This window comes from Mustela putorius, unplaced genomic scaffold (genome assembly GCF_011764305.1).
Source record: "Mustela putorius furo isolate JIRA1106 unplaced genomic scaffold, ASM1176430v1.1 tig00003869_pilon_pilon_pilon, whole genome shotgun sequence".
NCBI classification, from domain to species: Eukaryota; Metazoa; Chordata; class Mammalia; order Carnivora; family Mustelidae; genus Mustela; species Mustela putorius.
The window spans coordinates 36,365,382-36,392,662 of record NW_025422021.1 but is presented as its reverse complement, the minus strand read 5'-3'; the positions used below and the strand labels follow the sequence as shown (position 1 = coordinate 36,392,662).

At 46.5% G+C, this 27,281-nt stretch overlaps 1 protein-coding gene across 1 annotated transcript in view; it reads left to right on the top strand.

Moving 5' to 3' along the window:
- TRPM8 (transient receptor potential cation channel subfamily M member 8) overlaps positions 1–27,281 on the top strand; it is a 77,568-nt gene that overhangs the window by 37,198 nt on the left and 13,089 nt on the right. The window contains exons 13-21 of the mRNA XM_004777548.2: positions 719–848; positions 2,844–2,989; positions 5,320–5,432; positions 5,835–6,051; positions 10,795–10,886; positions 12,149–12,290; positions 13,362–13,533; positions 14,667–14,844; positions 24,348–24,538. Of these exons, the coding sequence (XP_004777605.1) occupies positions 719–848; positions 2,844–2,989; positions 5,320–5,432; positions 5,835–6,051; positions 10,795–10,886; positions 12,149–12,290; positions 13,362–13,533; positions 14,667–14,844; positions 24,348–24,538 (1,381 nt within the window). The remainder of the gene's footprint in view (positions 1–718; positions 849–2,843; positions 2,990–5,319; positions 5,433–5,834; positions 6,052–10,794; positions 10,887–12,148; positions 12,291–13,361; positions 13,534–14,666; positions 14,845–24,347; positions 24,539–27,281) is intronic.

Genomic DNA, 27,281 nt, shown 5'->3' with positions numbered 1-27,281 from the left:
TCATCAATAAAATAGGATGTCTTGTGTCAAGTGAATACGGTTGTGCCTCTGTTTCCATGTCGATGGAGGCGTGATTGAGAGGGGAGGTCCCTGGAAGGTAGCTGTGCTTGGTGAGCAACCCAGTAGGCACTGGCTTCTCAGGTGTGTGTATGTGTTTTCCAAGTGGAGACAGTTTTTAAGTTTAATTAAAAAATTAATTTCTAGCTTTATTGTGTTAGAGATAGGAAGTAGGATTTGTATAAATTTTGCTTTGGGGAATGTATTGAGATGTTTTTCCTTGTGATTTAGCACATAATGGTTTATGTTCGTTGTGTAGAAGCTACATTCTCCATTATTAGAACATAAAGTTGGATATTGAGAATAGAGTTCATGAGCACAGTCTTACTAACTACATCATCAGCTCTCCCGTGTTCTCAACCACTCTTCCCCTCTTTGAGCTGCCACAGTTTGGTGCTAGGCAGTCAGGTCTCATGCTATCAACAACTCACAACATTTATCTTGATATTTTATTTTTATATGCTAATTCCACATTCAAGACTGTATCTTCAGGGCCAAGACTATCTTGTGTACATTGCAAAGTTTATTCTGAATCATTATGAATGGTTCAGATTTCACCACTTCTTACTTTTGCCAAGAGTTTGTCCTTGCCTGACATTAATGTTGACTTGACCACTTTAAGGAATTATGAATTAACTAACGTTATCCACCCATCTAAAAGACCAGGGGCTGCACTCTGGCAGCCCTGGGAGCCAGCAAGCTTCTGAAGACTCTGGCCAAGGTGAAGAATGACATCAATGCCGCAGGGGAGTCTGAGGAGTTGGCCAATGAGTACGAGACCCGTGCAGTTGGTGAGTCTCCAGGAATGGGCCACCACAGTGGGCACCCACGTGGCTTGAGACACACATGCACCTGTAGTACTTATAGGCCAGGTGGCAGAGGTCAGAGGCATGTCCAGGCTCCCCTCTCTGGCATGATTTAGGGCTTGCAGACCACATGATCAGGGGTGTGCATGCTGTGGCAGAAGCCAAAGACCTCTCGGCTGTACCACCTACTGATGTTTTCAAGAATGGATGCAGGAGGGATGCCTGGGTGGCTCAGTTGGTTGTACGACTGCCTTCCGCTCGGGTCATGATCCTGGAATCCCAGGATCGAGTCCCGCATCGGACTCCCAGCTCCATGGGGAGTCTGCTTCTCTCTCTGACCTTCTCCTTGTTCATGCTCTCTCTCACTGTCTCTCTCTCAAGTAAATAAATAAAATCTTTAAAAAAAAAAAAAAAAAGAATGGACGCAGGACAATGTGGGTGTCTCATCCCACAACTGCCAGGGCCACACACAGGCTAGGTCTAAGAAACTCAGCACCACAGTCTGGGGGCAGAGAAGGAGTGTTTTAGGATGCTTTTGAGAAACTATGACAGATCTGAGACTTTTTTGTTAAGATTTTATCTATTTATTTGGCAGGGAGAGACACAGCAAGAGAGGGAACACAAGCAGGGAAAGTGGGGGAGGGAGAAGTAGGCTTCCTGCTAAGCAGGAGCCTGATGTGGGCCTTGATCCCGGGACCCCAGGATCATGACCTGAGCCGGAGGCAGATTCTTAATGACTGAGCCACCCAGGCACCCCCAGATCTGAGATATTTATCTGTTAGTTATCAAGTTAGCCTGTCTGTTTCATAGAGAGAAGACCCTACACCACTGGGTCAGAGATGCAGATGGTTTATTACTAAGGGTCCAGGCAGCAGTCAGAGCAGCGTCTTGGGTTGGTTCCCCATGCCTTCATTCCCCTGGAGTGACATGACTAAAGGCTTCTGTTGCCTGCCCTGCAGCTCCCCCAAAGTTTAGGAGACTTGGGGCTTCTCCTGGGGCTGCAGGTGACCCGCCCATGCTCCCTTCCAGGGCGTGATTGCTCGTTACCTGGAATGGAATGGGAGAGAGGCACTGCTAAACATTACCCTTCTGGAATGTCTGTCTTCTGTTTGCTGTTCAGTCATCCTTGAACAAAGCTTGTCAGTGCGGTTTGCCCAGACGGTCTGGACCAAGCAGGAGCGTGAGAAACTCAGAACGATTGCTTCCCGAAGACAGAGAGTTTGGGCCTGCTCAGTTTTTCCTTTCTCACTTGGGAGTTTTCAGTTTGCAATGGGGCAAGCTGCAAAATTGCACACAACTTTGTTGTCTCATGTAATGAAAAAAAAAAAAAAAAGCCTCACGCGTTTGGCTTCTCTGTGTTGCCAAAAGGGCGTCCAATCGCTTTTCAAAATATATTACATTTCAAAGATATTTTATTAATTTCTGATTAAACTCAGAAAATGGATCTCAAGTATTTTGACTTTTAAAAAATTTCCCGGGAGGATTTATACTTCAATTTCTAGCATTAGGTCTCGAAGTGTAAGCACACCTTTAAAACAATAGGTCAGTGTTTCTTACACTTACTGGTTTGGTTGGTTGGTTCGCATGGTGTCTGATGAGGCAAAAAGCCCTCACCACAAGGCGGAGAATGTAAATGAAGGGAGATCAGCTGCTCTGGGAAAGGAAGCAGTGGGTCTGCGTCTCTCCCCAGGGCTGAGCCCCACAAAAGGAGGGTAGCTCCGTGTGTTCCATGCAGCTCAATTCAGTGGGCACTTACAGACCCCTGCAGCGATCAGGAGCTGCATTGGGCGTGGTGTCCCCCAAACCCCCTTTGTTCAGCGGAGGATGACGCCATGCCGGCATTCTCTCTGCCTTTTAGAAACCAGGCTTTTCACCAAGTCAGGGCTGGGTCGTGGGGGCGGGGCAGGCCCAGTCTGTGTATTTGCCATCTCTGCCTCCGGCTTGGCTTCCCTCCCTCTGGTGGTGGCCGTGTCTCCGCAGAGCTGTTCACAGAGTGCTACAGCAGCGACGAGGACCTGGCGGAGCAGCTGCTAGTGTACTCCTGTGAAGCCTGGGGCGGAAGCAACTGCTTAGAGCTGGCGGTGGAGGCCACGGACCAGCACTTCATCGCCCAGCCTGGGGTCCAGGTAAATGGCGTGCAGTCACCAAACATCACCTTCAGAGATGGGCCCTTTGCATCAGATGCTCTTTGTGGCATTGAACAAGAGAGTGTTAAAAGCAGATCTTCTCCTCTGATACAAGAACCCAAGCAGGGAAAATTGAGGGACGTTCCAGGAGATGGCAGCACATAGGCTTTGGTAGAGACCCTTGCTTCAAGAGACAGTGCAGGAGAAAGAGTATTCTTGGAGTTTCCACCAAGCACCCAGTACGGCACCATACTTAGGGGCTGAGTTGCTGGATCCCACATCTGAGGCTCAGTCTACTGTGTCTCCAGTTATGTGTGTGGTGATGGACCAAGGCATACAAGCTCTCTGAGCCTTAGTTCCCTTGTCTGTAAAGGAAGGGTTGCTGGGGGGTTTCAGGGAGATAGGATGTGACAGATGCAGCCCTCGACTTCAGTGCATCCTGTTATAGTTATTATGGGTAGTAATGGCACTAGAGGAACCAACACGACATGGAGTGAAGCCAGCCCAGAGGTTTCCTCCACTGAGTTAAACTAACTGTGGTTTGCACTGGGTGTCTCAGCTTGCTGAGGGGAGGTTTTCCACCCATAATCCCGGTTGGAGGGGTCTGGTGTGAAGCGGGGAGGAGTAGCAAGATGTGGGTGGATTGACACTTATCTGTCACCCACATGATGTACGTGATCGTGTTTTATCTTCATAGCATGTGTGGAAGTGGAGGTCATCTCATTTTACTGATAAGAACTCAGCTGTTCAGAGAGGTTCTGGAACATTCTCTAGGTTGCACTGCTAAGAAGGAGCAGAACTGAGATTTGGTTCCATGTTGATTGTTTTGTGGACTTCCCATTACACCCTGAAGCCAATAATCAGCGTGTTGAACTGAGGCTGGCACTGGGATCAGGGTTGCCCGGAGGGCTGATTTGGAGGCCAAGGAGGGCCACACTCTGCTCATAGCTCCTTTGGCCCCAAGCCCCATCGTGTTGGTGCCCCAGAGCTTGGGGTCTGGGGAAGGTTGACTCTTGATCTTGTCCGAGCTTACCGGTCCCAGCGGTTTCAGCCAGATGCCAATTCAATAATATTCACAGAAATCTCATGGCCAGACACATAGGATCAGGGAGCTGGCTTCCTGGGTGCAGGTTACAGCCTGGAGTCAGGTGTCGCTGGTGGCTATGGAACCCCAGCTAGGGGAGAGCCTCCTGTGACTGGGGGCTAGTGATACTGCTTGATGTATTCCTCCACCTTGGCAGGAGAGAAGAGTGAGGAAGGCTGGGTAATACCTGTCTTTGTTTGGCTCCCCGAGAAGCAGGCCCCAAAGCAAGGATTTAAATTCTTTGTTGTGAAGGTGAGCCTAGGAGGTGCATGTGGGCGCCGGGGCAGTGAGAACGGTGAGGGAAGGAAGCAGACACGGGTGTGCTAAAAGTTGCCACTGTGCTCTGCAGGGCTCAACCCCATGGAGACTTCCTGGGACTGTATTGAACTTGTCGTGGTGTGGCAAACAAGTTGGTGTTGACCCACCAAGTGCTGTTTGTCCTTTGTTGCGGCTGCCCGTCATGGGCCAAGCACACGCCTGGCCTCAGCAGCCTAGGCAGAGCCTGGCAGGCTCCCTGGAAGAAGCAGCTTCTGGGAGAGGGAAGGTCTGATGCAGCACAGGGGCCCTAGCTCTCCCAGCCAGTGCATCCACGCCAGACCCCTTCCGACGAACAGGGCCGTTTCTGAGAGCTGTGTGTTTCTTTGTTGTGGACACGTCTATGCTCACCCTTTTGTGTTGCCATGAAGTGTGGGTCTCGGAGGCAACCTGAGTTTTCTAATTCCTGCCTTCGTGGGACGCCCCATTCCATCTCTCCGGGGTTGGTGGTCTGGGAAGAGCGTTTTCCTGCATTTCAACTCCCGCTGATGTTGCAATGCCAGCTGTCACCCTGTTCCTCTCACCTGTCGGCCTCCAGCAATGAATCCTGGGGTTCCTGCAGGTAGCACTGGACGGGTGTGTGAATTTGCAATCAGCGAGGAGGAAGGAGCCAGAAAGACGCTTGTTTAAACTTACATAAGAAGAATTAGAGGTGGTTGAAATTCATGGCTTTCGGGAATTTGGCCTCAGACAACCTCTATTTTAAAGTTCACAGAACCCAAGTTAGGAAAGGACTGAAAATCGGACAGACTTGTGAATGGTTTTAGCATAGCCCTGTAGACTCCAGGTAACTAACACCAAAGGAGAAGACCTTAATTTGGAGGGTTATTTATTTTGAGGGGGTGCGAGGGCTGGGAAGAGAGGTTGCATACCATCCTGAATTTCATTGCATTAATAATGACCCACGTCCTTTATCTTTGTCTTCCTGTAGAATTTTCTTTCCAAGCAATGGTATGGAGAGATTTCCCGAGACACCAAGAACTGGAAGATTATCCTGTGTTTGTTCATTATCCCCTTGGTTGGCTGTGGCTTTGTATCCTTTAGGTATGAAACCGAGACACATAATTGTATGTGTAAGAGTGTGTGTGTGTGTGTGTGTGTGTGTGTGTACACGTTCTTATGTAGAGGGCTATAAAGCCTGGCATTTATGACATTCGTGAGAATCCCTACACAGTAGGGCTGGGGGTCTTTTCTGGCTTTTCCTGGTTTTGATTTTTAAATAGGTAGCGGTGGAAGTATGTCTTCAGTTTCCAAGGCGGAGCTTGGATTTGTTGGTCCTGGAAAGTCAGGGGCTGAGTTTTGGCCTGGTTGGTCTCAGAAGGCAGCTCTGGCTCCTCTGCCCCCAGCCGTGGGTCTGGATTCATCCATGTTCAGGAGGAGGACTGCAGCTCCTGCAGGACATGATGCTCTAGAGGGCGATGACAGTGTTCTCACCTCTTGGTCCAGGAAGAAGCCCATCGACAAGCACAAGAAGATCCTTTGGTACTATGTGGCCTTCTTCACCTCCCCGTTTGTGGTCTTTGCCTGGAACGTGGTCTTCTACATTGCCTTCCTCCTGCTCTTTGCCTATGTGCTGCTCATGGATTTTCACTCCGTACCACACTCCCCCGAGCTGGTCCTCTACGCACTGGTCTTTGTCCTGTTCTGTGATGAAGTGAGACAGGTAGGACAGTCCCCATGTGACACACCTCCTTCTTTCCTCAGCAGGTGGCATCTCCCTAGAGCAAAGGAGGAACAGAAGTTGCTTCTGAAGCTCCAAAGTCATGATTTTTCTAAAGTAAATGATGCATTTTCAACATCTTAGCACTCTAGTGAGGTTTCTTAGCACCAAGCTCGCTCCTTACTGATTAATGTTAATTGATGGAAATGAATTACTTCAGAATTGGGAATGTGTTCAAAGAGAAGATCGACCTTGGACTGTAACCCACTCCTGCCATTACCATCACCAGGGGAGGCAGGGGAGCCGGGGTGGGGCGGGGGCACTTTCAAGCTAAGAGCGTCTTAATGCCCAGTGTGTCAGAGTGACAGTGTTGGAAAGTCATATAAGTCCCTGTGGATTTCAGGGAGTGTGTGTGAATTATTCATGGTGCTTTTCTGCAGTTTCTCTGGGATCTGTTTTTTTGGCAGCCTCTCCCTGCCATTGAACCCAAAACTTTAGCCTAGTCCTGGCACATAGCAGGTGCTCAGTTAGTCACTGTTAGAGGGATAAATGTTGAGAGTGAAGGATGATGCTGTCCCTAGAGCATTATGAAAAGTCATCCCAGAAAATCTTTTCGGACTCAGTGATTATTTGAGCGCTGCTGTTACTGTCACTTTTGTTGTCCCTCCTGAGCCCAAATCCAACATTGCTGATGTTTACATGATACTATGACAGGTGTTATGAGAAATTTGGGTTAGGGGAGGCAGGGAATGCTGTACTTGACCTCACAGAGTCACTGCCTTGTGTAGAAATCCTACCTTGCTTTCAACTATCATGCCAAGTCCGATAGACTTTTTTTTTTTTGGGCTTTCAGGGGCTGTGGATTGAAGACAGTTCTGATTTTTTTCTTTTCTCAGCAGGAGAGTGTCTTGATCAATTACCAATATGTACGATAGTCAGGGGGCCTGGGAGGAGTCCTGGCACCAGTGCCCTGCATCTGCCTTCCCCTGCCAAGAAGGTGCAGATGGGGGATAGAGATGGCATAGAAGTGGAGGAAGAACAAGACAAATGACACAAGTCAGTGCTGAGCATGGACACATATGGGCTTTCTGTCTCCAGCACCTATCCCTCAGGGTAGGACCCTGCTGATGGGGGGAGGATTCTGTGACCTCCCATCAGCCTCTTGAGGACCCCACATTCTGGCTTGTGAGGTCACAGCTCTATCTGGACACATGGGAGTTGGGACCCAGTGTATGAATTTTGGGAGGTACAATTTGTCCTTGGTGGTTGCTTCCTGCAATGGGTGGTGAAAAAAATTCTTTTCTTGCTTTTCCCCTTCCTCATTCATGCTCCCAGTGATTTCTCCATGAGTCTTGGGACTGACCCTGTCTCCCTCACTGCACTAAGGCTCTGAGGTGAAAGTCCAGGTGTTGTTTGGTTCCTCTAGGTATCGAAAGAAGTCAGGTGATCTGGAGACAGGACTTATTCTGGGTTTCTTTAGAGGACAGAGCTTGGCCTGGATGGAAGATGCAGGGAGATGTGTCTCGGCATAAACCAAACACTTCATTCATGCATTCCTTTTAATTACTTATTGAATTAAAGTATTGAATTTCTTATGGTACCTACTAGGTGCCAGGCACTGTTCTAGACACTGGTGATATAGCAATGAGCCAAACACACAAATACCTTTGTGCTTATGTAGCTTTCTCCCAGTTAACAGGGTCGGCAGGGTCATTTCTGGGAGCTTCCAAGGAGAGAACAGCACTGCACAATGAGTTTTGTGTTTACTGGGATGTTGGCCTAGAGGATTTGAAAGAGTGAAGTCTTAGGTCACAAACCTCTCCATACAATGTTGTATGTACATTTAACTACTAAATCATTTATTCAAGGAAGACTCAGGACAAGTGTATGTTGTTTGGAGAAGGATTCTGGGCAGGCAGTGTGAAGTGTTGCCTAGGAGCTGTGTACAGTGTTGTCCAGGTGCCGTGTGAAGTGTTGTCCAGGTGTAGTGTGCAGTGTTGTCCAGGTGCTGTATGAAGTATTGTCCTGGTGCCGTGTGAAGTGTTGCCCAGGTGCCGTGTGCAGTGTTGTCCAGGTGCCATGTGTGGTGCTGCCCAGGTGCCGTGTGCAGCGTTGTCCAGGTGCAATGTGTGGTGCTGCCCAGGTGCTGTGTGCAGTGTTGTCCAGGTGCAGTGTGTGGTGCTGCCCAGGTGCGGTGCTCAGAGTTGTCCAGGTGCAGTGTACAGTGTTGCATAGAACAGGGACATTGAGTAGAGTGACCAGTGGGCTGATGGGCAGGAATCCTGGGCTGGGAAGTGAGCTGCAGAGGTGCCCGGGTAAGATAATGCACTTCCCAGTCATTCCCGGGGGCCTGCCCGGTGGAGGTGAGGCCCACATGTTCTGGCTGAGTCTCTCTAGTCTGTCTACATTTACAAAGGGTGATATGTAGGCATATAGCTTTAGGCAAATGTTTCTTCTCTTTTCTTTAAACATCATTTTGAACAGACTAGTTTCATTTAGCAGTCCTGAGTATTAAGGCAATGATATGGGAGCACCTTGGGCTGAGGGCTGGGAGAGAGGATCCAAGCCCAGCTCTGTTATGGGAGAGCTGATCCTGCAGTCTGTGAGCTGGGCTGCGGCACAAGGCCTCCAAGATTCTCCTCCTTCAGGGAGTCTGACGCTCGGGGTCGCTGTTTCTCTTCCGGCTGCAGGCTCCAGTGGCTAGAATCCTCAGTTCGCTTTCCCCTGCTGACCTGGCGCTGTCTTAATGAACCTAACTCGCACTTGTCAGGAGAAAAAGAGACCTGAACAGAATGTTACCTGTTTTAGGTTGTGTCTGGGTGTCACAAAGAATACCCTCCTAATGTTTCCTTCCCTGGGGGCAGATGTAATAAACTAAGTTGAAATTTTCAACCAAGGCAGTCCATAAGTACAAATGTCCAGTAATCAAGTTGTGGATATTTATGTAACAGGAGACAAGTTCCACCATCCCTTTGTGGAAAGTGCTGTTCAGTCTTAAGGCTCATTGAATCCCCCAATCCTGAAAGATACGGTGAAATAAGTTTTTTTTTTGTATTTTATGAATATAGCCCATCTCTGTCATTCCATTCATAAAAAAGGCTTCTATTCATTTAAAAAAAAAAGTGCTTTCTCACTGCAGCGGTGCCTCCAAGCTGATCTATTTAGGGTTTTTCCATCTCTCAGGCCAGGATTCTGAAAGGCTGAGCTGGGCTGGGGCTGCTGCTTGCTCTGTATGTATCTGTCTCCCAAACCCAAAAAAGGGTTTTAGAGGGAACAGGTGGAAGGTAGGGCTTGTCCCACCCACTCTCATTTTTCAGATGGTTCTTGGTGGGTAATCCGCGAGACTGGGTCCACTTCAGTGGATGCTGAGGTGTGCTGACTCGGTTTTGGGACTCACCCATTCAGCCATCCCACAGAGAAGTGTGGTCACCTTGGGGCTGGGAGATTTTATTTCCTTGGTGCTTGATTGCATAAGGCCCTCACCACGTTTGTCTACCAAAGCTGCTGTTTGCATTTATAAATGAAGAAAAGGAAATACTCCTTGAGAAATGGATGATGTTTCCTGAATCCCTTCCAAGTTTAAAGCTGTAGGATTTCTGTGGGTTGTAGTGAAGCAGCGGGATGCTGACAAGATGAAACTCTCTGAGACCCAGAACCCGTGAGCCTGCCACTTGCTGGCGTCTGCCTCAGGCAAGTTCCTTAGCTTTTATTTCCCTACGCTTTATTTTTGGGGAAAGAATAGGAAACGTGTGTTCTATTTGAATATCAGATGGACCCATAGTGGTGAGTTCATTTAGTGAAATCAAAAGGATTGAGTTGATGACACTTCTTGGCATTGGTTTCTTGCCTCGCACAAGGCAATATGCTGGATTCCTTACCTGAGCTCCCTTGGATTTTGTCCTACCTCCCCTCCAGTCCTGACCACGTTTCATTTTAAGGATGTCTAATGACTACTTTTGCCCCAGGGCCAATAGCTTCCTTGAGAATTTGTGTTGCACTTAATCTGAGGTCCAGTGTGCCAGGAGTCCAGCACAGGTGTTTGGAATCCTGTGGGCTCTCAAATAAATGGACAGATGAACAAGAGGGTCAGAGGTCCCCAGACCCAGCAGACAGAACATCAAGAGGCTATCTAGATGTGGTCTTCTACTGGATTGCCCTTTCTCTGTTTATCTCCTGACATGCCTTCTTCTGAGAAATCATGCCAATATGCACAAATGATGGAAGGATCACTGATACACATTGTTCCTGTCAGTCATTTCTGCAAACACATCTGCCCACACAGGTGAAGCACACAACCCCTGTGTGCAAATTTAAAAAAAAAATCTTTTTATCAAGATGTTTTATTTCCACATGCCAGAAAGTATTTATGATAAATACACAAATCGATGATGACAACAGTATGGATAATACCCTCTAGTGTTGTGCAGTGCACAGCTTATACCACTGTACCGGGTAGCCTGGGTATTCCACATTTGCCTACACAGGCTGGGCCTACTGTCTGTGGGTTCATCTTTAAAGAACAGTAAGGATGCTTGTGTCCCTTTTCTGACTTTGTCAGCAACACATGCATAACAGAACAGTGAGCATGCAACCTACTTTCCAATCCCCCTGGAATATCACAGGGTATGAGGGAGTGCATACTGTTGGCTCAAAAAAAATGTATGAACATTTAAAAAAGAAATCTGGAACCAGCTGATGTTTCCCAGCTGCTGATGCTCTCTCTCTCTGTCCCTTTCTGTGCTGCAGTGGTACATGAATGGGGTGAATTATTTTACTGATCTGTGGAATGTCATGGACACACTTGGGCTTTTTTACTTCATAGCAGGCATTGTGTTTCGGTAAGTAGACCTCACCACCTTTCCCAGTTTCAGGTGCTTTTGGATTTCCTTGGGTGGGTAAGTGAAGAAGAGGTCTTTGATATTTCAAGTCCAAGATGAGTCTGATTCCCTTCTGCCCCCATTTTGAGATTATTGCAAACGCCATTGTCTCGGCCTCTTTGAGACACAGCTTGGCTGGCATAAAGTTGCATCTCTTTTCTTTTCCCTCCTGGTGATCTATACTTGAGATGCATACAGATCTATACTTGGTGCATACAGAATTTGCGAGAGATAATTAGAAATTGAGGAGAGCCATATAATCTTTGAAAATGTACTTCTGCTTAGATGCTGGCTATGGAGAATGTCTCTCAAAGCCAGAGTATAGGATGAGAAAAACCAATCTAGAATCACCATTGAAAAACAATGTGTACTTCCCATGGTAGAGAAATTGGGACATACCCAAACCATGGCTTGCATTGCCTATGCCCACCTCTCTCAGGCCTGCCTCCCCCAGGTAGCTTCAAGCTGAAGTTCATGGTCATACCTGAGCTGTATGCATGGTGTCCTCTGGCAGAGAAGCCTGACTCTTCATATATATGCCTACCCATGCTCACTCTGCAATTTGCAGTGAGTAAAAACCCAATTTCCGCCTCCACTAATTTTCCTTTCTGCTTGGGTTCAGCATTTGAACCACATGATTTCTAGAGAATTCCAGGTAGAAGGCATATAAGGCTTTCAATAAACACATTAGCAGGGGGTGAGCTAACCAAATGATCTGGTACAAATGAGGGATGTCTCATTAGGGGAAACCTGGCAGAGCCACTTCCCAAGAGGTTGAGCAAGGATGGGGATTGGGATCATTATAAGGGCTGTGGGAGTGAGGAAGTCAGTGGTAATGTGACTGGGTTCTTGCAGTAGAAGTGTTGGAGGATGAAGGACTCAAGGGCAAGAAACTCTGAAAGCTCTCCTGGAGGCCACAGGAGCAGAAGACCAGTGACGGACAGGTGGTGTCCTTGGACTGTTTCCACTAGCTCCCAGGGCCCTGACTAGGTTTCTTTGTGTTTGGTTATGATGGGTTAGCACGGTGATGGGTATTAAGGAGGCCACGGATTGCGTGGAGTACAGGGTGTTATACACAAACAATGAATCATGGAACATGACATCAAAAACTAGTGATATACTGTATGGTGACTAACATAACATTGAAAAAAATAAAATCTTTAAAGAAATTAAAAAAAACCAAAATTTTGAACTGTTTTGTTAATATCTCCTTCCTTCCATAGGCTCCACCCTTCTAATAAAACCTCTCTGTATTCCGGACGAGTCATCTTTTGCCTGGATTACATTATATTCACTCTAAGGTTGATCCACATTTTCACTGTAAGCAGAAATTTAGGACCCAAGATTATAATGTTGCAGAGGATGGTAAGAATGGAGAATATTGTGGTTGCCATTCTGCTTGCTAGACCCAGAGTTCCTTCTGTTGTTGGTAGAAGGGTTTTACCCATAGACATGTCACAATTGGTAAGGTTTGCTTTCCTTGATGTGTTTTTCAATCAGGGGCCTCTCTCAGCTTAAAATTTAACAGAAGATGACTACTAGGAGCAAATGGTTAGTTAAGTGCATTGCTAAGAAAAGTATCTATTTCGATTTTACTCTTTACCAGGTGATTTCATTTGAGTCACTTGAGTCAAACTGAGTCACAGCTCAGTAAGAGCATAGACAGAATAGGAATGGTTATAGCCATTTATAGATGGGGACCATGGAGGTTAATATGTTTGTCTGGAGGTGTGCAACGGATTAGGGCTTCAATTCTATAAACATGTGGTATAGATGTAGGATCAGCATTACCAGTGCTGTTCCATAGGGACATCCAACAGAAAGATAATTACACACTGACGATGTTGGTTTCCTAAGCTTGTTTTCCAGATGACCCAAACCTCCCGTGCTTCTGTCTTTAAATCAGATGGGCCTTTGGATTAGCTCATCTGGAGGTTGCTTTCCAACACTGAGGTTCTTTTGAGTTTGTGGTTTTTAATTCAAAGCATATCTGAGGCATCAAGTCACTATGAAGTCATGCTGTGTGTGCAAAAAGTTAAAAAAATGAAAACTGTGCATTCTTTTAAAGACAGTTTTTATTTTCCTTAAAAAAAAAAAAAAACAAAAAACAACACTGAAGACACAATGTAGGGATTTCAAGAATGTGAGCACAAGAAGAGGTAGAGAAGGACAGGTTCTCTGAGGTGGTGCCTCTTTTGCTTTCAAGCCGGTCTCTTATCCAGGAAATTTCTGGTGCTGAGTTGGTTTGGAGACCTATAAACAAAAATGCATCAGTTTCAATTCTGGGAGATAGATGTCCCAAGACCCCAAGGTGGCAATGGTCATTTTTAAAATCACACTGGGTGACTAGAACCTCCACCCTTCCCTGTAGTCAATTGAGCAGATGAGCCCCCTGGGGCACAGACCTGACTCTGTTCTTGTGTCCTCCCTTGACAGCTGGTCGACGTGTTCTTCTTCCTGTTCCTCTTTGCGGTGTGGATGGTGGCCTTTGGCGTGGCCAGGCAAGGGATCCTCAGGCAAAATGAGCATCGCTGGAGGTGGATATTCCGCTCAGTTATCTACGAGCCCTATCTGGCCATGTTTGGCCAGGTGCCCAGTGACGTGGATGGTGAGCCTGACCCGGCCTGGGAGGGGACATCTGGGAGCAGGTGGTTGCTTCCAGAACCAGCCCCCAGCGCTCCCTGCTCTGACCCAGAGCAGAAGTTGGGCCAATACCAGGGACTGAACACTGACCCTCTCAACCTTTCCTTTGTGTCTGAGTGGGATTTTTACGTCCGCCTTGCCAACGTGTCCAACAGTGTTAGGCTGCAATTTTGAAACTTCTTGAAAATAGTGTTTCTTATGTTTTCAACAGCGATGTTGCCATGGACAGCAATGAACCTCACTAGTGCAGAAATGCACTCTCTTATATAACTGGGTGCCCATTTTATTTCCAAAAAAGCAATATTGAAAATTTTGCACAGGAACCTGCAATCTCAACTTCTGGCCTTAGCTTCTGCCGAGCATCCTTCAGAGGCAGGAGAGTGGCAGCACAGATGGCATTAATATGCTCATGCCTGGTTTATGTGAGGAAAGTGCGGGGCATGTGCAGACCAGTGTGTGTCTTGAATGAGCTGTCTAAAGCATCTTTATGATGCTGACGAGAGCCTGGGCTTGTCATGTTCTGTCCTGCTGGGACACGATGATCCTGATGTTTCCCCTGCCCTACTGGTTGCATTTCTGAGCTCCCTGGTGTTTTGTCCATTATCCTTGTGGCCTCGGGCTGTCCTGGCCTCTTCTGCTGCAACCTCTTCTAAAACCTAAGCTCTTTTCCTGTGCCCTGATGGGAAGGCACGTTGTTAGTGTTATTTCCCTTATGCAGCTGTAGTCACCATTTTACCTAAGGGAGTGCATTTTGTCCTCGGGACAGCCCTTTCCCCGGTAGCTTTAGTCACGTGTGAGGATTTGGATTTTCTCCAAGGTCCACATTCCAGGGTCTGTCGCTACCGTTCACGCAGTTGTGCGAATCCTGTTCTTGACATCCCTGATTTCATTCCTCATCTCCAGTTCATCAGGTGGTTTTGTTGATTTTATCTCCTCAGTGTCTGTGCAACCAGAACACTTTCTACCATTCCCACCACCCCAAGCCATCCTCACTACCTGCTCATTGTCATGTGGCCCTCCCACCCCCACCCTGGGGGCGCTGTAGTACCGTTCCCTCCAGAGGGTCCTCTCCTTGCCTTTTGGTCTCTACATCCTCAGGTACCACGTACGACTTTTCCCACTGCACCTTCACTGGGAATGAGTCCAAGCCCCTGTGTGTGGAGCTGGATGAACACAATCTGCCTCGCTTCCCCGAGTGGATCACCATCCCCCTGGTGTGCATCTACATGCTCTCCACTAACATCTTGCTGGTCAACCTGCTCGTTGCCATGTTTGGGTATGTGCTCAGTCATGAGTTTCTCGGGTGTTCCTGGTGGGCAGACCGTGTGCCAGCTGGGGCTGGAGAAACCAGGAGCAAGGCCATGATGGTCCACCCTTGAGCAACTTGTGTTAGCACTTAGGGGACTGCAGGTCTGGAGGCAGGGGCCGTCTTAAAGGGACTATAATAAAAATACAGCATGTCCCTATTTGCTGTGCTATAAGCTTATATGACATTACACCCAGGTACCTGTGACACTCTTCAGCACATTCAGACCTTGTACGTCTAGCATGCATTCAGCCATCTCCCTGGGTGCCAGGATGTCGGTGTGGCACTGGTGCGGTGCAGCTCCTCCCCAATATCCATGTTTTCTATGGACTCGGTGGCTTGGATTCTAGGGTTTAAAGGACTCAGCCTCTAGTTAGTTGCTGCTTTGAAGTTTTTCAGCTTTCTTCTTAAAATTTTTTTAAAGGTATTATTTATTTATTTGAGAACAAGCAAGAGAGAAAGTGAGAGAGAGCGAGAGAGAAAGAACATGAGCTGGGGGGAGGGGTGGTGGGAGAGGGAGAAGCAGGCTCTCCACTGATCGTGGAGACTGATGCGGGCCTTGATCCCAGGATACCGGGATCATGATCTGACCCAAAAGCAGGCACTTAACCAACTGAGCCACCCAGGTGCCTGATGTTTTTCAGTTTAAATACAGATCACAAGAGCAGAGTCAGAAGAGTGACTTTCTTTTGGGGCTCATGTCTAATGAGGTGGAGGAGAATATGATGGTGGCTCTAAAAAATTTGTATTGCCGTTGGTAGCTCTCCTTACGACTTTTAGAAAATCATGATTTTTCTTTTCCTTTCATCTTTTTTCAGAGGGTTTCCAGGGGCTCCAGTTGTAGTTAAAGTGTGAGAACTGTAGTATGTTGTTGCTTTAAGGTAGGTAGCGATTTTGAGTATGTGACCCCAGCACAGACAGACAATTTAGCAACAAAATATCCTTGTTAAACCTTGGGATGGAAAAGAAACAGAATCAAAAACCAAAAAACTAGGAAAGACAAGATAAACACTTTTGGTTTTGTAAAGCAAGTGTTGAAGGTAAAGGTTTGCTATCAGATGAAGTCCTGTGGTAAGTAATGGAATGGCAGAAATGTGTGGTGGCCAAAGACTTTTGGTTCCTAATGTAGAAAGAGCTTCTGCATATTGGTAGCAAAGAGAAGATAAAATAGAAATTTGGTGGAGGAAGTGTCATTCGGAGAAGAAAAATTCAAATGGCAGAAAATCCCATGAAACAGGGCTCCATCTTGTTGATGGGAAGGGCCCAATGAAGCCAACAAGAGGCTGGTCTAGGACCCATCAGATGAGTGGAAATTTTAAAAAGTCGTTTGTGTTGGGGATGAGGCTGGGAAATGGGCGTTGCTGCTGGCCATGTGAATTGCCTCTAGGTCTGTGGAAAGTGATATGAAAAGAGTTATTAGGAGAAAAAAACATACAAATCTTTGACTTAACTCTCTTATATCTGGGATTCTATTCTAAGGACGTATATCCAAGGATGCCTGTTGGATCATTGTTTGATGCCTGTTGATAGGGGGATGGTCGAATAAAATTTGTTATAGATGACTGAGTTTTGTGCAGGTCTCACAAAAGGTAGACCTCTATTTACTGACTTGAAAGGATGATATTTTGCTAAATATAAAAGGCAAACTGAAGGTTAATTTTTATGGCATAATCTCATTTCCTTCCAGTAAAAAATAAATGAAAAGAATCAAGTATGTATTTTCACTCGTTACAGTGATTGTATATTGCTTTCAGAATTTAGAAGAGAAATAAGAAAAAAACCATTGTCCCATAGAGCGCTGGGCCCCTGAAAGACACAAGGATTGCACATGGGGGTCAATGGCCTCCCTTTGCACAGGGCTGGGTGGGAGCACGTGCCTCTGGGGATGTCACCTGCCTGTCAGGCTGAGCAGTGTAGCCATCTGGTCTTCCAGTGTACAATGAAGCCCTCCCCCAGCCCAGCCTTGACACTGTCATGTTTCTGAAATGGCACTGCTCTACTTAAAATTCTGGAAGGATTTCAGTATTTCCGCATAGCTTTCAGGGTAAATTTCAGGCTCTTCAGCTTTTTCCCAAGGCTGTCCATGACCTGGCTTTTGAACACACCCAGACGTCTGCAAGTGCTGGTCCCTCAGCTGGGATTGCTTGGCTCCATTTTGCTTGTCTCAGCCCCAGTTCCACTGGCCTTTTAAGGAACTATGCATTGTCCTTTGCCCAAGGGGTCCCCGATACCCTCCCCACTTTGTGTAGAGACTCCTTGCACCCCCTTGTGCAGTGATGACCTTCTCTCCTTCTGGATGGTACATTCTAGAAGATGGAGATTGGGCCTGTCTCAGCACCTGGGACCTTGTGGGTTGTATGGATGGAACGAACAGGGCTTTTCCCATGGTTAGTTCATCATTCAGTTATCGCTCAGGGACCCGGCCTCTGGGTCTTATACTCAAGAAGTACTAGCGGCGAATAATGGACCAGCAAGGGCTTCATTGCGTAGATATATAACATCTGTTCCGTGGCAGGTGCCTGGGCCACGGAGATCGTGTGACTGTTGTTTCTACATGGACTTAAAGAGGGCATAGGTTGCCTTCTCCATCACCATCCCCAGCAGGTGGCCAGGGAAGGACTCAGGAGTCAGGACGCTAGATGTTATCCTGGCCTGAGCTGCAGAGACAGGCGTCAGATGCTGGGTGTTCGTGTGTCCACGTGAGAGCAGCAAGAGAAGGCAATTCCCAGAGGTGAAGTTGGGCAGAGAGGAAATGGGATGGTGTGGGGTCCCATTTTACAGTGATGGCACACCTTCATGACCTTTACACCCAACACTGGCGACGCCTTGTGAAGTCTGATCACAGAGATAATCTCCACAGTAATTAAACAAAATGGCCGACAGCTCCCAGTGCCAGACAGTTGAGCTACACGAATTTGGTAAATCTCAGAGAGGCCCTTAGAGCTGTCCCATGTCTGTGTGCTGTGAGATAGTCACAAAAGCCCTTCTTGAGGACCACACCGCATGGGAGTCCATTATCTGTATTACAATCATGAACAGATAGAACTTGGGGCCAGGAGGGACAGGAACCCAGCCTGTCATTTTCATGTTGAGGAAGTGGATGCTGGACAACTCCACATCTATGGCTCCGGCTACAGTCCACGGCTCCGGCCACAGCTCTGCCCACTCAAGGCTGGATGCAGCCCTCCTCCTTGCAAGACCCCAGGCATGGCCTGGTAACTTAATGTTGCCCTATTCAGTACTTAGGTGTGACAATTTGGGGGCATCCCTTCCCTGGGCGGGTGCTGTCTAGAGCAGTCCTGGGTTCAACCAAGGGCTTTCTCTTCGTTAATCACCATCCTGGGAACTTGGGAGCACCTAGAGCCACTCCCTTCCCATCCTTGGGCTAAATCATCAGAACACGGTTTCTGATCATGGCGGTCATTGTGCTGGGCTTTGGGAGCCCACCACCCCAGGCTACAGCCCTGCCTGGCAGCACATACAAATATTCATGTAACAGCATAGCTGTACCCAATGGCAAACTTATGAACTGGAGTGTAAATGCGCACTTGGGAATTTTAAAACAGCACCGAAGTGCTCTCCAGATGGTATTCAGTGGGGGAGGTAATGGATGCAGGCCTCTGTGATTATTCTGCATTAAAGTTATCGATCTCAGGCCCTGTGTGGCTTATCAGAGCATGACGTGAACTTCAAGTCAGTAGATGATACTGGGTCATCTTGACACACAGCTGTGATGCTTGTGGACACTGTGTCCTGCAGATAAATCCCTGTGCGTTTCTTCCAAAGGGGACTGGCCAAACATGCCCTGACTGAGGGTTATTTCTGGGACCCAGGTATGTTTTAACCTTTGGAAAAATATATGTCCATTATGAATATGCAGAAAAATAGAGAAAATGAAAGGATCACCTGGTACCAGCTAAGGGTTTGGTGCCTCTCCACCTGGTTAAGAAGAGTTCTTAAAGTGGATGGGGGAAAAAAAGCAGATAATGTGGTCCTAAGACAACCTCAGGTTCCCTGATACTCCTCTGGGCCCGGCCATACACATGCCCATCATGGGCTACCCTCATGTAATTATCGATCATTTTCATGTAGGTGAGGCTTCCTTATCATTTTGCAAATGAGGAGTAGGAGGCAGAGAAAGGTTAAGTCTCTGCTGTTGAAGAAGTTGATGGGCACATAAACAGATACATATAATACCATAAATAATATACTGTACTGTAACAATATAATGTAATAGAATAGAATACAGTATCATATAAGCAGCACTGAAAAATGTTACAGGGACTGTGGAGCACAGGGGGAGGTTAGGAAGTGAGACAGAACATTGGGGACAGGGCTAGGGTGAGCAGCCTCGAGCAGAGGGGACATTTGCTTAGAGGACCTCTTGCTGGGAGCCCCGAGCCCAGCCCAGGGTTGGGGGTGAGAGAGGGAGGGCAAAGGAGGGGGAGATAAAGCTAGTCTGGGGAGAATCAGCCACTGAGAAAGGTGGAAAGGTAGGCAGGGGCTAGATTGCAGGATGTTTTTTATGCCATGTTAAAGAAGCTGAACATTTTCTCGCAGGTGAAGGGAGATCTCATGGGTCTTTACACAGGTACAAGGCATGGCCTTCATTGTGTTAGGCTGATAGCAAAATACTTACCTGAGTTAGCACTTTAAAACTCAGTGCAGTGAAATCGCATGTTGTCTCTTACTGTGTGTAAGAGTTACAGACGTTGTGCCTACTTTTTGATGCCGTGGAAATGAGAGGGGAATCAGGATGTGCACAATGGGGCAGTGGGAGGATGCAGAAGTCAGGGTCCCCAGGGCCACAGGGCAGCTCTGGCCGGATATTGCTGGTGTGTCGGGAAAGGAGGAACAGATGGAAAACGTATGAAATCTGTGAAAAGCTTACAGGAGGTGTTTCCTGATTGAAATCTAGCTGGCAACTCTCTCGTCTTTCAATTTATTCTAAAATTCTGCCATTGTTTTAGCAACTACTTTTCCATTGTGATTTTTTTTTCAGACTTGACATTCTGTTCTGTTGATTAGTCTATTTTGGTTTTTACTACCAAGTGGCTTTAATTACTGACTTTAAAAAAATTATTTTCACATCTGTTGCACAAGTTCCTCTCATTATTCTGATGAAAAACTTTTTTTGGATTTTCTCAAATATTTAATATGGAGGCGTCTAAATCTTATCTTCTGAAATCCTTTTTTCTTTCCCTTCCGAAAAAAAAAAGTCTTGTGAATGTTATTGTAATGATGTGAACTTTGCAGAATCATTTAGGGGAAGCTGGCACCTTTAAAAAATGGTATCTTACCATCCAGAAAAAAATGGTGTGATTCTCCATTTACTCAAATGTACATAGTTTGCTGGTGATCTTTAATGTTTTATTTTTACAGAGCTGAAAGATTTTTTATTACTTTTTTTCCTAACCATTTGTGATTGTGAGAAAAATATTTTTTCTATTTTTTTTTCAACAAGTAATTTTTGATAGGTAGGAAAGCCATTAAAGTTTTGCTTATTTATTTTGGAGCAAGTTTCCTTGCTAAATTCTTTTTTCCCCTTCTTCTTTTTTTTTTTCTTATTGTGTCATGGACCTTTCCTCATATTTCTTATTTATTAGCCTCCTTTCTTTTTCTCCTACTTCTTTCTTTTTTCCTAATCAGAAATGGATGTTGAATTTGCCAGAAGACTTTCTAGCAACAATCGAAATAACGTTTTTCCTTTTGATCTATGATGTATTATGAAAATGATGAATTATATAAATGATCTTAATACTTAGTCATCCTCTGTTCTTTGGTCATGGCATATTATTCTTTGAACGTACTGCTGGATTTCATTTACGTTCAAGGCTATCTGAGTCCTGAACATTTGTTATCTCTTGGTAAAATTCTCAGTGTCAGCAAATTTCTGAAACTGCATCTCCCTTGAGGGGCTCCTGTCTCCTCCTGTCCTGCTCAGAGGAGGGCGCTCAGGTGGTCTTAGGGAACCAAGCTCAGTCATCACTGCACATCTTCTGCCAGCTGGGTAGCAGAGGGCACAAGATATCATTGGAGTTGTAGGGTCAGAGGGGACACTGTTATTCCTCTCAGGGAAGACTCTGGATGGACAGGGGTGGCAGGGAGACTCCCAGAGCCCGTTGGAAGAGATGATCTCGGAGCTGCTCTGGACATTTAGGTTTGCTGAGGGGGGTGGGTGTGTACTGGCACCAGAATGCTGCCTTTCCTCTGCAGAAATGGAAGACAGGGTCTAAAGAACATAAAAATGATTTTAACAAAGCAGTTTGAGGCAGTGCTCAATTATCAGCCTTCCCTGGGGAACCCTCATGTGTCTTTGGCTGAGTCCAGAACTAATTTGGGGGAGAAAAAAAAGAGAGAATGATTTAGAAGCTGTTATCATATGGGGAAGGTGGGCCGTAGTATAAATAAACCTCAGCATGGCCGGCCCCAGAAATGTGTTACTTATGCAAAGCGGCTTTGGGGCATTAATGTCCTGTAATCAGCTAGCTCACTATCAGCCCCTGGGATGTGGATAAGGGTTTTTACAGTTTACCCAGGAAAGGAAGGCAGCTCACTGGATCCACCTGTGCCCGGAGGTGCAGGTGAAGTGGAGTTTCCAACAGGAGGCTACTGGGTTGTCCTGAGGGACACTCGGAGCAATGATAGGAGGCAAAGCTTTTCAGCCTAAAAGTGCTACAGATGAAGGCCTTAGCTTGCAGGCATTGACCCCAATCCATTCTAGACTGGAGATTGGCTGGTGACTTTTTCTGTGAGGGCCAGTTAGGGTCTTTGCTTTGGCTATATGCAAAGCAGCCATCCCCACCTCTCTGCTTTGGAAAGGCCATTCTAAGCTGACCATCCCTGCAAAACTGTGGGGAAGGGTTGGAGTTGGCCCCCAGTCCCAGTTTGCCAATCCCTTTTCCAGATGACTTGGAAGACATGAGATGTTTTCAGTGCCTCTGAGTGATCAGTTAAGCCAAGATGCAAATTTCTTTCCACTGGAACTCTTCTCGGCCGTAGTGCCACACTGAGCTCCTAAGGAAGGGAGGAAGGCCCACTGGGGGTACAAGTCAGCTTCCCCTATTCTTAGCATGCTAACTCTCCCTCCCTTCAATAGGAACTGTTAATTCCTTCTGGGTGGAACCTCAGAGAACAACATTTGATGTGTTAAAATGGATGCTGTTGCTTTTTTGTGTTGACTATTGTGTTGTAGGCGTGGAAGAGGGCAGTCAGTAGATATCATTTTTAACTAGATATGTTAGTAATTTAAGATACTCCCAGAGACAGTAATTTGAATGATGACACTTGTTCTGTTGCAAAGTAATAGACTGATTTCTGGCAAGTTCTTAGCCAGGACTTAATGAATCTGGGGTGTGTCCACCATCGTCCCCATTACAGTGAGAGACCTACAGTATCCTTTGCAGGTAGAACCAGGGGGGACTAGCGAGGACACACAAAGATGTTGGAATTAGGCTCAAAGCACCCTAACCTACCTTTGGAAGACACTGCAGGCTCATTGCTAGATTCAGTCTGCTACACTCTTGTACTTACAGTCCTGTTTTTTTGCCTAAAAAAAATCTGCCACATAGAACTGACACGAAAATCAGTCCAGCAGCCATTCTGCATGCCTACTGTAGGCACTTAGGTGCAATGGATGTTCAAGAAACGTTAATTCCCTCCCTGCAAAGACTGCACCCGGAGGCTGAGTTTTAGGTGTCGAAGGGACACTGGCTGCTAACCTGCCCTCCCAGAATCCAGGATCTGGGCTGTCCCATTCAACAGTAAATGCCCACATGAGCAAAGCCAAGCTTATAAGCAGAGCCGTAATTGTGATGTGTGTAGGTTAGTGTTTTGCTTGTGTGTATGATCTTCCCTTAGTTAAGGATATTCAAGTCTTAGACCGTAATGTACCATGGGGCAAGAATGAGGTTTCATGACAAATGGATCCGGCTTCTCCACGAGGTCCCCTCATTCAGGTTTGGTTTGTGAAGTTTTTGCCCAGATTTGGGAGAATTGAATGCATCCCCGGTCAGGATTTGCTTAGAGGAGATTTCAAATGTTGATTGCTCCTTCTTTGGCTCTCGAAGGGGTGATTTGACATCAGCAATGAAAGTATCTTGGATGGTTGAAATTCACAAATGGTAAAATGCTTCATCGTTTTCTTTAATTAAGTAGCCGAACCGAATCCTTTGGAAATAGAGCATAGCTCAAAACATTTCATGGTCTGGTCTGCAAGGCAGCGAGGCAAACAGATGCTGGACTGGATTGCAGGGTCCAGGTCCTGGCTTCCTCATTTCCTAGTTGGGAGACTCAGACAATATTCGCTTGCTATGCCTCAGTGTCCTGATCCATTCATCGTAGGTGATGATAGGCCTTACATCCTCTAGAGAGTTTTTTGCAGATGACATCATTAATATAAGTAGGCTGCTTGGGATAATGTCTGGTACACGTTGAGCATTAGCTATGCTGTAGTTGATTTGATTTGTAACCGATAAATCAATGGCAAATCAGACATTTCTCTGATCAATGGACACTTTTTTCAATTATATAATTCATATCCATTGTGTGACGCTTAGGAAGCAGACTACAGAGCATAAACAGCATTCATGATGTGTGTCAGGGTTGACCACTGGTAATGATGGATTTATTTCTCCTCGTGACTTACAAAAAAAATTATGTACTGAGATTATGTCGTAAGTATGAGTTTGAGCCTAATTATTTCACTTAACATGTATCAGAAGCATTTCCCCAAAGTATAAAAATTATTCATAATCATAATTTTTAATGGCTATATAATGTAACCTTATTAATTAACTATTAATTAATTAGCCGTAATGAGTGATATATTTTCTTAGTGTTGAATGTTTCTGTTGTCCCCTTCTGTTGAGGCAGGAGCTTGGGGCAACTGTTACTTTCAGGACTGTGACAGACAGCTGTGTGTATATCCATATATACACTTTTTTTTTTCCCTCAGTACTTCCTTAGTCTTAGGTTTCCAGAAGTAAAGTCATTGAATCCAAGGTCTGAACATTTCTAAGGCCCTTGATAGATATTAATAAACTTCCTTCGTGGATTATTTACAATTAAACTCCCATTAGCAATGTATGAGGGACAAATTGTTTCTAAGAAAGTCGACACCTTTGGCCTCTTTGTGGCTGACATAGTAACAGACGAACAGAAAAAGGGAATCCTTGAAAGGTCTTGAAGTAAAGCATTTTTTATGCGTTCAGCAGACAGCCTTTTTTAGTGTGTGATAAAAACAAAAACCCCAAACCTCAAAGCCCAAAAGCCAGACACCATTCTGGTCCAGCATGAATGGAAGAGTGCCCGGCGCCGAGTTGTCCTGGCTCTGGGCTCCATGTGGCTCCTCCTCTCCTATCCTGGACTCAGGCTGTCCCAGGAATACCTTGTTCCCAATGTCACCGTGCTTGCCAGTGAGGTGAGGAGGCACGTGGAAGGCTGAGGCTTGTCCCTCTCTCCCCTCCTGCCAGCTACACTGTGGGCACCGTCCAGGAGAACAACGACCAGGTCTGGAAGTTCCAGAGGTACTTCCTGGTGCAGGAGTATTGCAACCGTCTGAACATCCCCTTCCCCTTCGTGGTCTTCGCCTACTTCTACATGGTGGTCAAGAAGTGCTTCGGGTGCTGCTGCAGAGAGGGAAATGCTGAGCCTTCCGCCTGCTGTGAGTGGTTTGTCCGTCTGTGCTGGGGATCAAAAGCAATGATCTATCACAGGGACTCCCGCCGGTCCGCGTGGCCGCAGGAAGGAATTACGCACCGTTAGGTCGTGGCACACATCTGTAGGTCTGTACGATTAGGCACCAGGCCAGCCTGTGAATGATGAGAGGGGAAAGAGTAGATTCAGGGAGTGTGGCAGATTTGCTCGGACAGTCTTACTCTGGAGGAAGGACTTCCGGGTGAGCATCCTCATCACGTAAATCGGACATCGAACAGGCATGCTTTATGGGACAGGGTCAAAACATGACTTTGTGTTTGCTTCTGGGAGATGTCAGCCCTACTCCGGCAGAGCTCATGACTTCTCTGGCTGCTCCTAGAGAAATAGGAAATCCTACAGTTACTTTACTCTAAATTCAGTCCAGTCTATTAACCAGCTCCTTAATTGCCATTCGGGCTGGGCGGGGGGAGACTTCCGTCTTTGTGGTACCCCCTCTCAGCAGGCAGAGTTGTCAGGAAGTGTGGGCTGTTGGCTTTTTCCTCTATTACGCCCCTTCTCTCCCACCCATCAGCTGCGGTCACTGACCCGCTGTAGGTTGGAGCACAAGGAGGAAGGAGGTGAAGAAGCAGAAAGTCTTTTCCAGAAAAAGGGGTACTGTTCTAAGCCCGCTCCATGCTCTCTGACCTGGCATGTGTGTAAAACTGATCCTTTACTGTGTGGGCACTGGGTGAGCCCTTCAGCTGTTCCCTGGCTGGGTCCTTAGCTCCAAGGACTTGGCAATCCTTTCTCTGGTGGCTGCTTCCCCTAAGCCTCCAAATGCCGGGGGTCCATACTCTGCACACTCTCCTTGATGGGGACCCACTTCCTTTCCAAAGGCAGGAAGGTCTACAGCTCAATCGGTTCTCTCTCTTCTGTGGCCACCCACCTCCTTAGCTCTGCCAAGGTCCGAGGTGCAGGAGGGTCCCCGCACAGCTCCCTCTCCTCACCCCCACTCTAGGAACCAGAATCTGTCACCATGGGCTTCTCCATCACACTCAGGTACCCCCTCCTCAGGTATAGCTGTCTTCCCTGCACCAGGCTAGGTTCTCTTAATGCCAAATCCTGGATCCCCTGAGCCAGACAGATCATCCTAGCATACAGACATGTTTCAACCACATTAAGCAGGAAAGAAGGGAGAGGCCTATTTTTATGCATTTGCACGTTTGGACACAGAGAAAAAGAAAGGGTACCACTAGCCCATTCACTCTGCCTTCTAACCTTGGATTTAGCCTGGGGATCTGGCTCTGGGCTGGGCTGGGGTAGCCTCTCCATCACACACAGCACTGGAGTTCATGTGCTGCAGGGACCACGAAAATCTCTACATTTCTTTTCTTTTAAAAATCAGAAGAAAAAGAATGAACTTTTAGGTCACAAACTTTTAATCAAAGAGAGTAAAGCATGAAAAGGGGTAAACCCTATAGCACATAGAGAAGAAACAGTGTAAAAACAGTCGTCTTGCTCAAGGCTTGCTTTCCTTTGCAAATACGAACTTTGTTCTGGGGATACAGTTATGAACAAAGTCACGTGATGGCTGGGCTGCTTGGGCCATATTTTTACCAGAGTGGTTCCAGAGAAAAAGCAAGCCATGGGTAGAAGTAACAGGGAGGAAGGTTTTGACTTGATATAAGCACAATCCCTGCTATGAGGAAGTGAAACGAATAGCTCTCTGAGGCCGTGAATCCCCACCACCACTGGTTGGATTCCGTCTGGGCCTAGGTGGATGGAAGGGCTATCGGGGATGGAGGTCCACTCTTCAAAGATACACTGTGCTCAGTCCAGGATCAGGGGAACCAGAAAGCTCGGGGTATAATTAAGGACAAATCTCTGTCTTCAAACAGTTCTTAGTCTCAGGAAGGAATAGAGAAATGGAGGGAATGGGTGACCATATGGCAAGTCCTTCTCCACCCAGAGTGTGTTGATGGTGGAGATGGGGAGCTGAGAGTCCCGTTTACTCATTAGACTTCTGGACGTGTCTTTTCACCATGCATTCATTTGCTTCTTCCTGATGATCACTAATTCTAGAAACAGCAGCACTCTGTGGTTGGCAAAGCCTCTTGTGGTAACCCATTTCCCAAGTTCACTTCGCATTTGCCTGCAAGTGAGGGGGACGTCATGGGATTTAAGCCTAAACTGTCCTTCTGTGGAGAAGAAGGAAAGATTTTTCAACTAGCTTTTCAGAAAAGGTAGAATCCAAACTTCCATCTTGGGTACTTTCTGGTGACCTCCTACAGTAATCATGAAAAGGTATGCTACCAGTGATCCACTTGTATAAAATATATTGCTTTCCATGAAGCGAAAGTATTCCATATTCATTATAGAACATTTGAAAACTATAGAAAAACACAAATAAGAGCAAGAGCACGTGTAACCCTCCACTCAGAGATAAATATTGTCAACATAATGGTATCTACTCTACTATTTTTGTGTGGCTATGTGATAGCTAGGTTGTTCTGTAAAGACATATTCATAATCTAATCTGTTCATTTGGCTAATGATACATCATGAACATTTTCCATATCTCTAAATATAAATCTCTCTGACAGTTCTTTTCTTTCTTTTTTTTTTAAAGGATTTTATTTATTTGTCAGAGAGAGAGAGAGCGAGCGAGAGAGCACACACAAGCAGGGGGAGCAGGAGAGGGAGAAGCATACTCTCCACTGAGCAAGGAGCCCAATGCAGGACTCAGTCCCAAGACCCTGGGATCATAACCT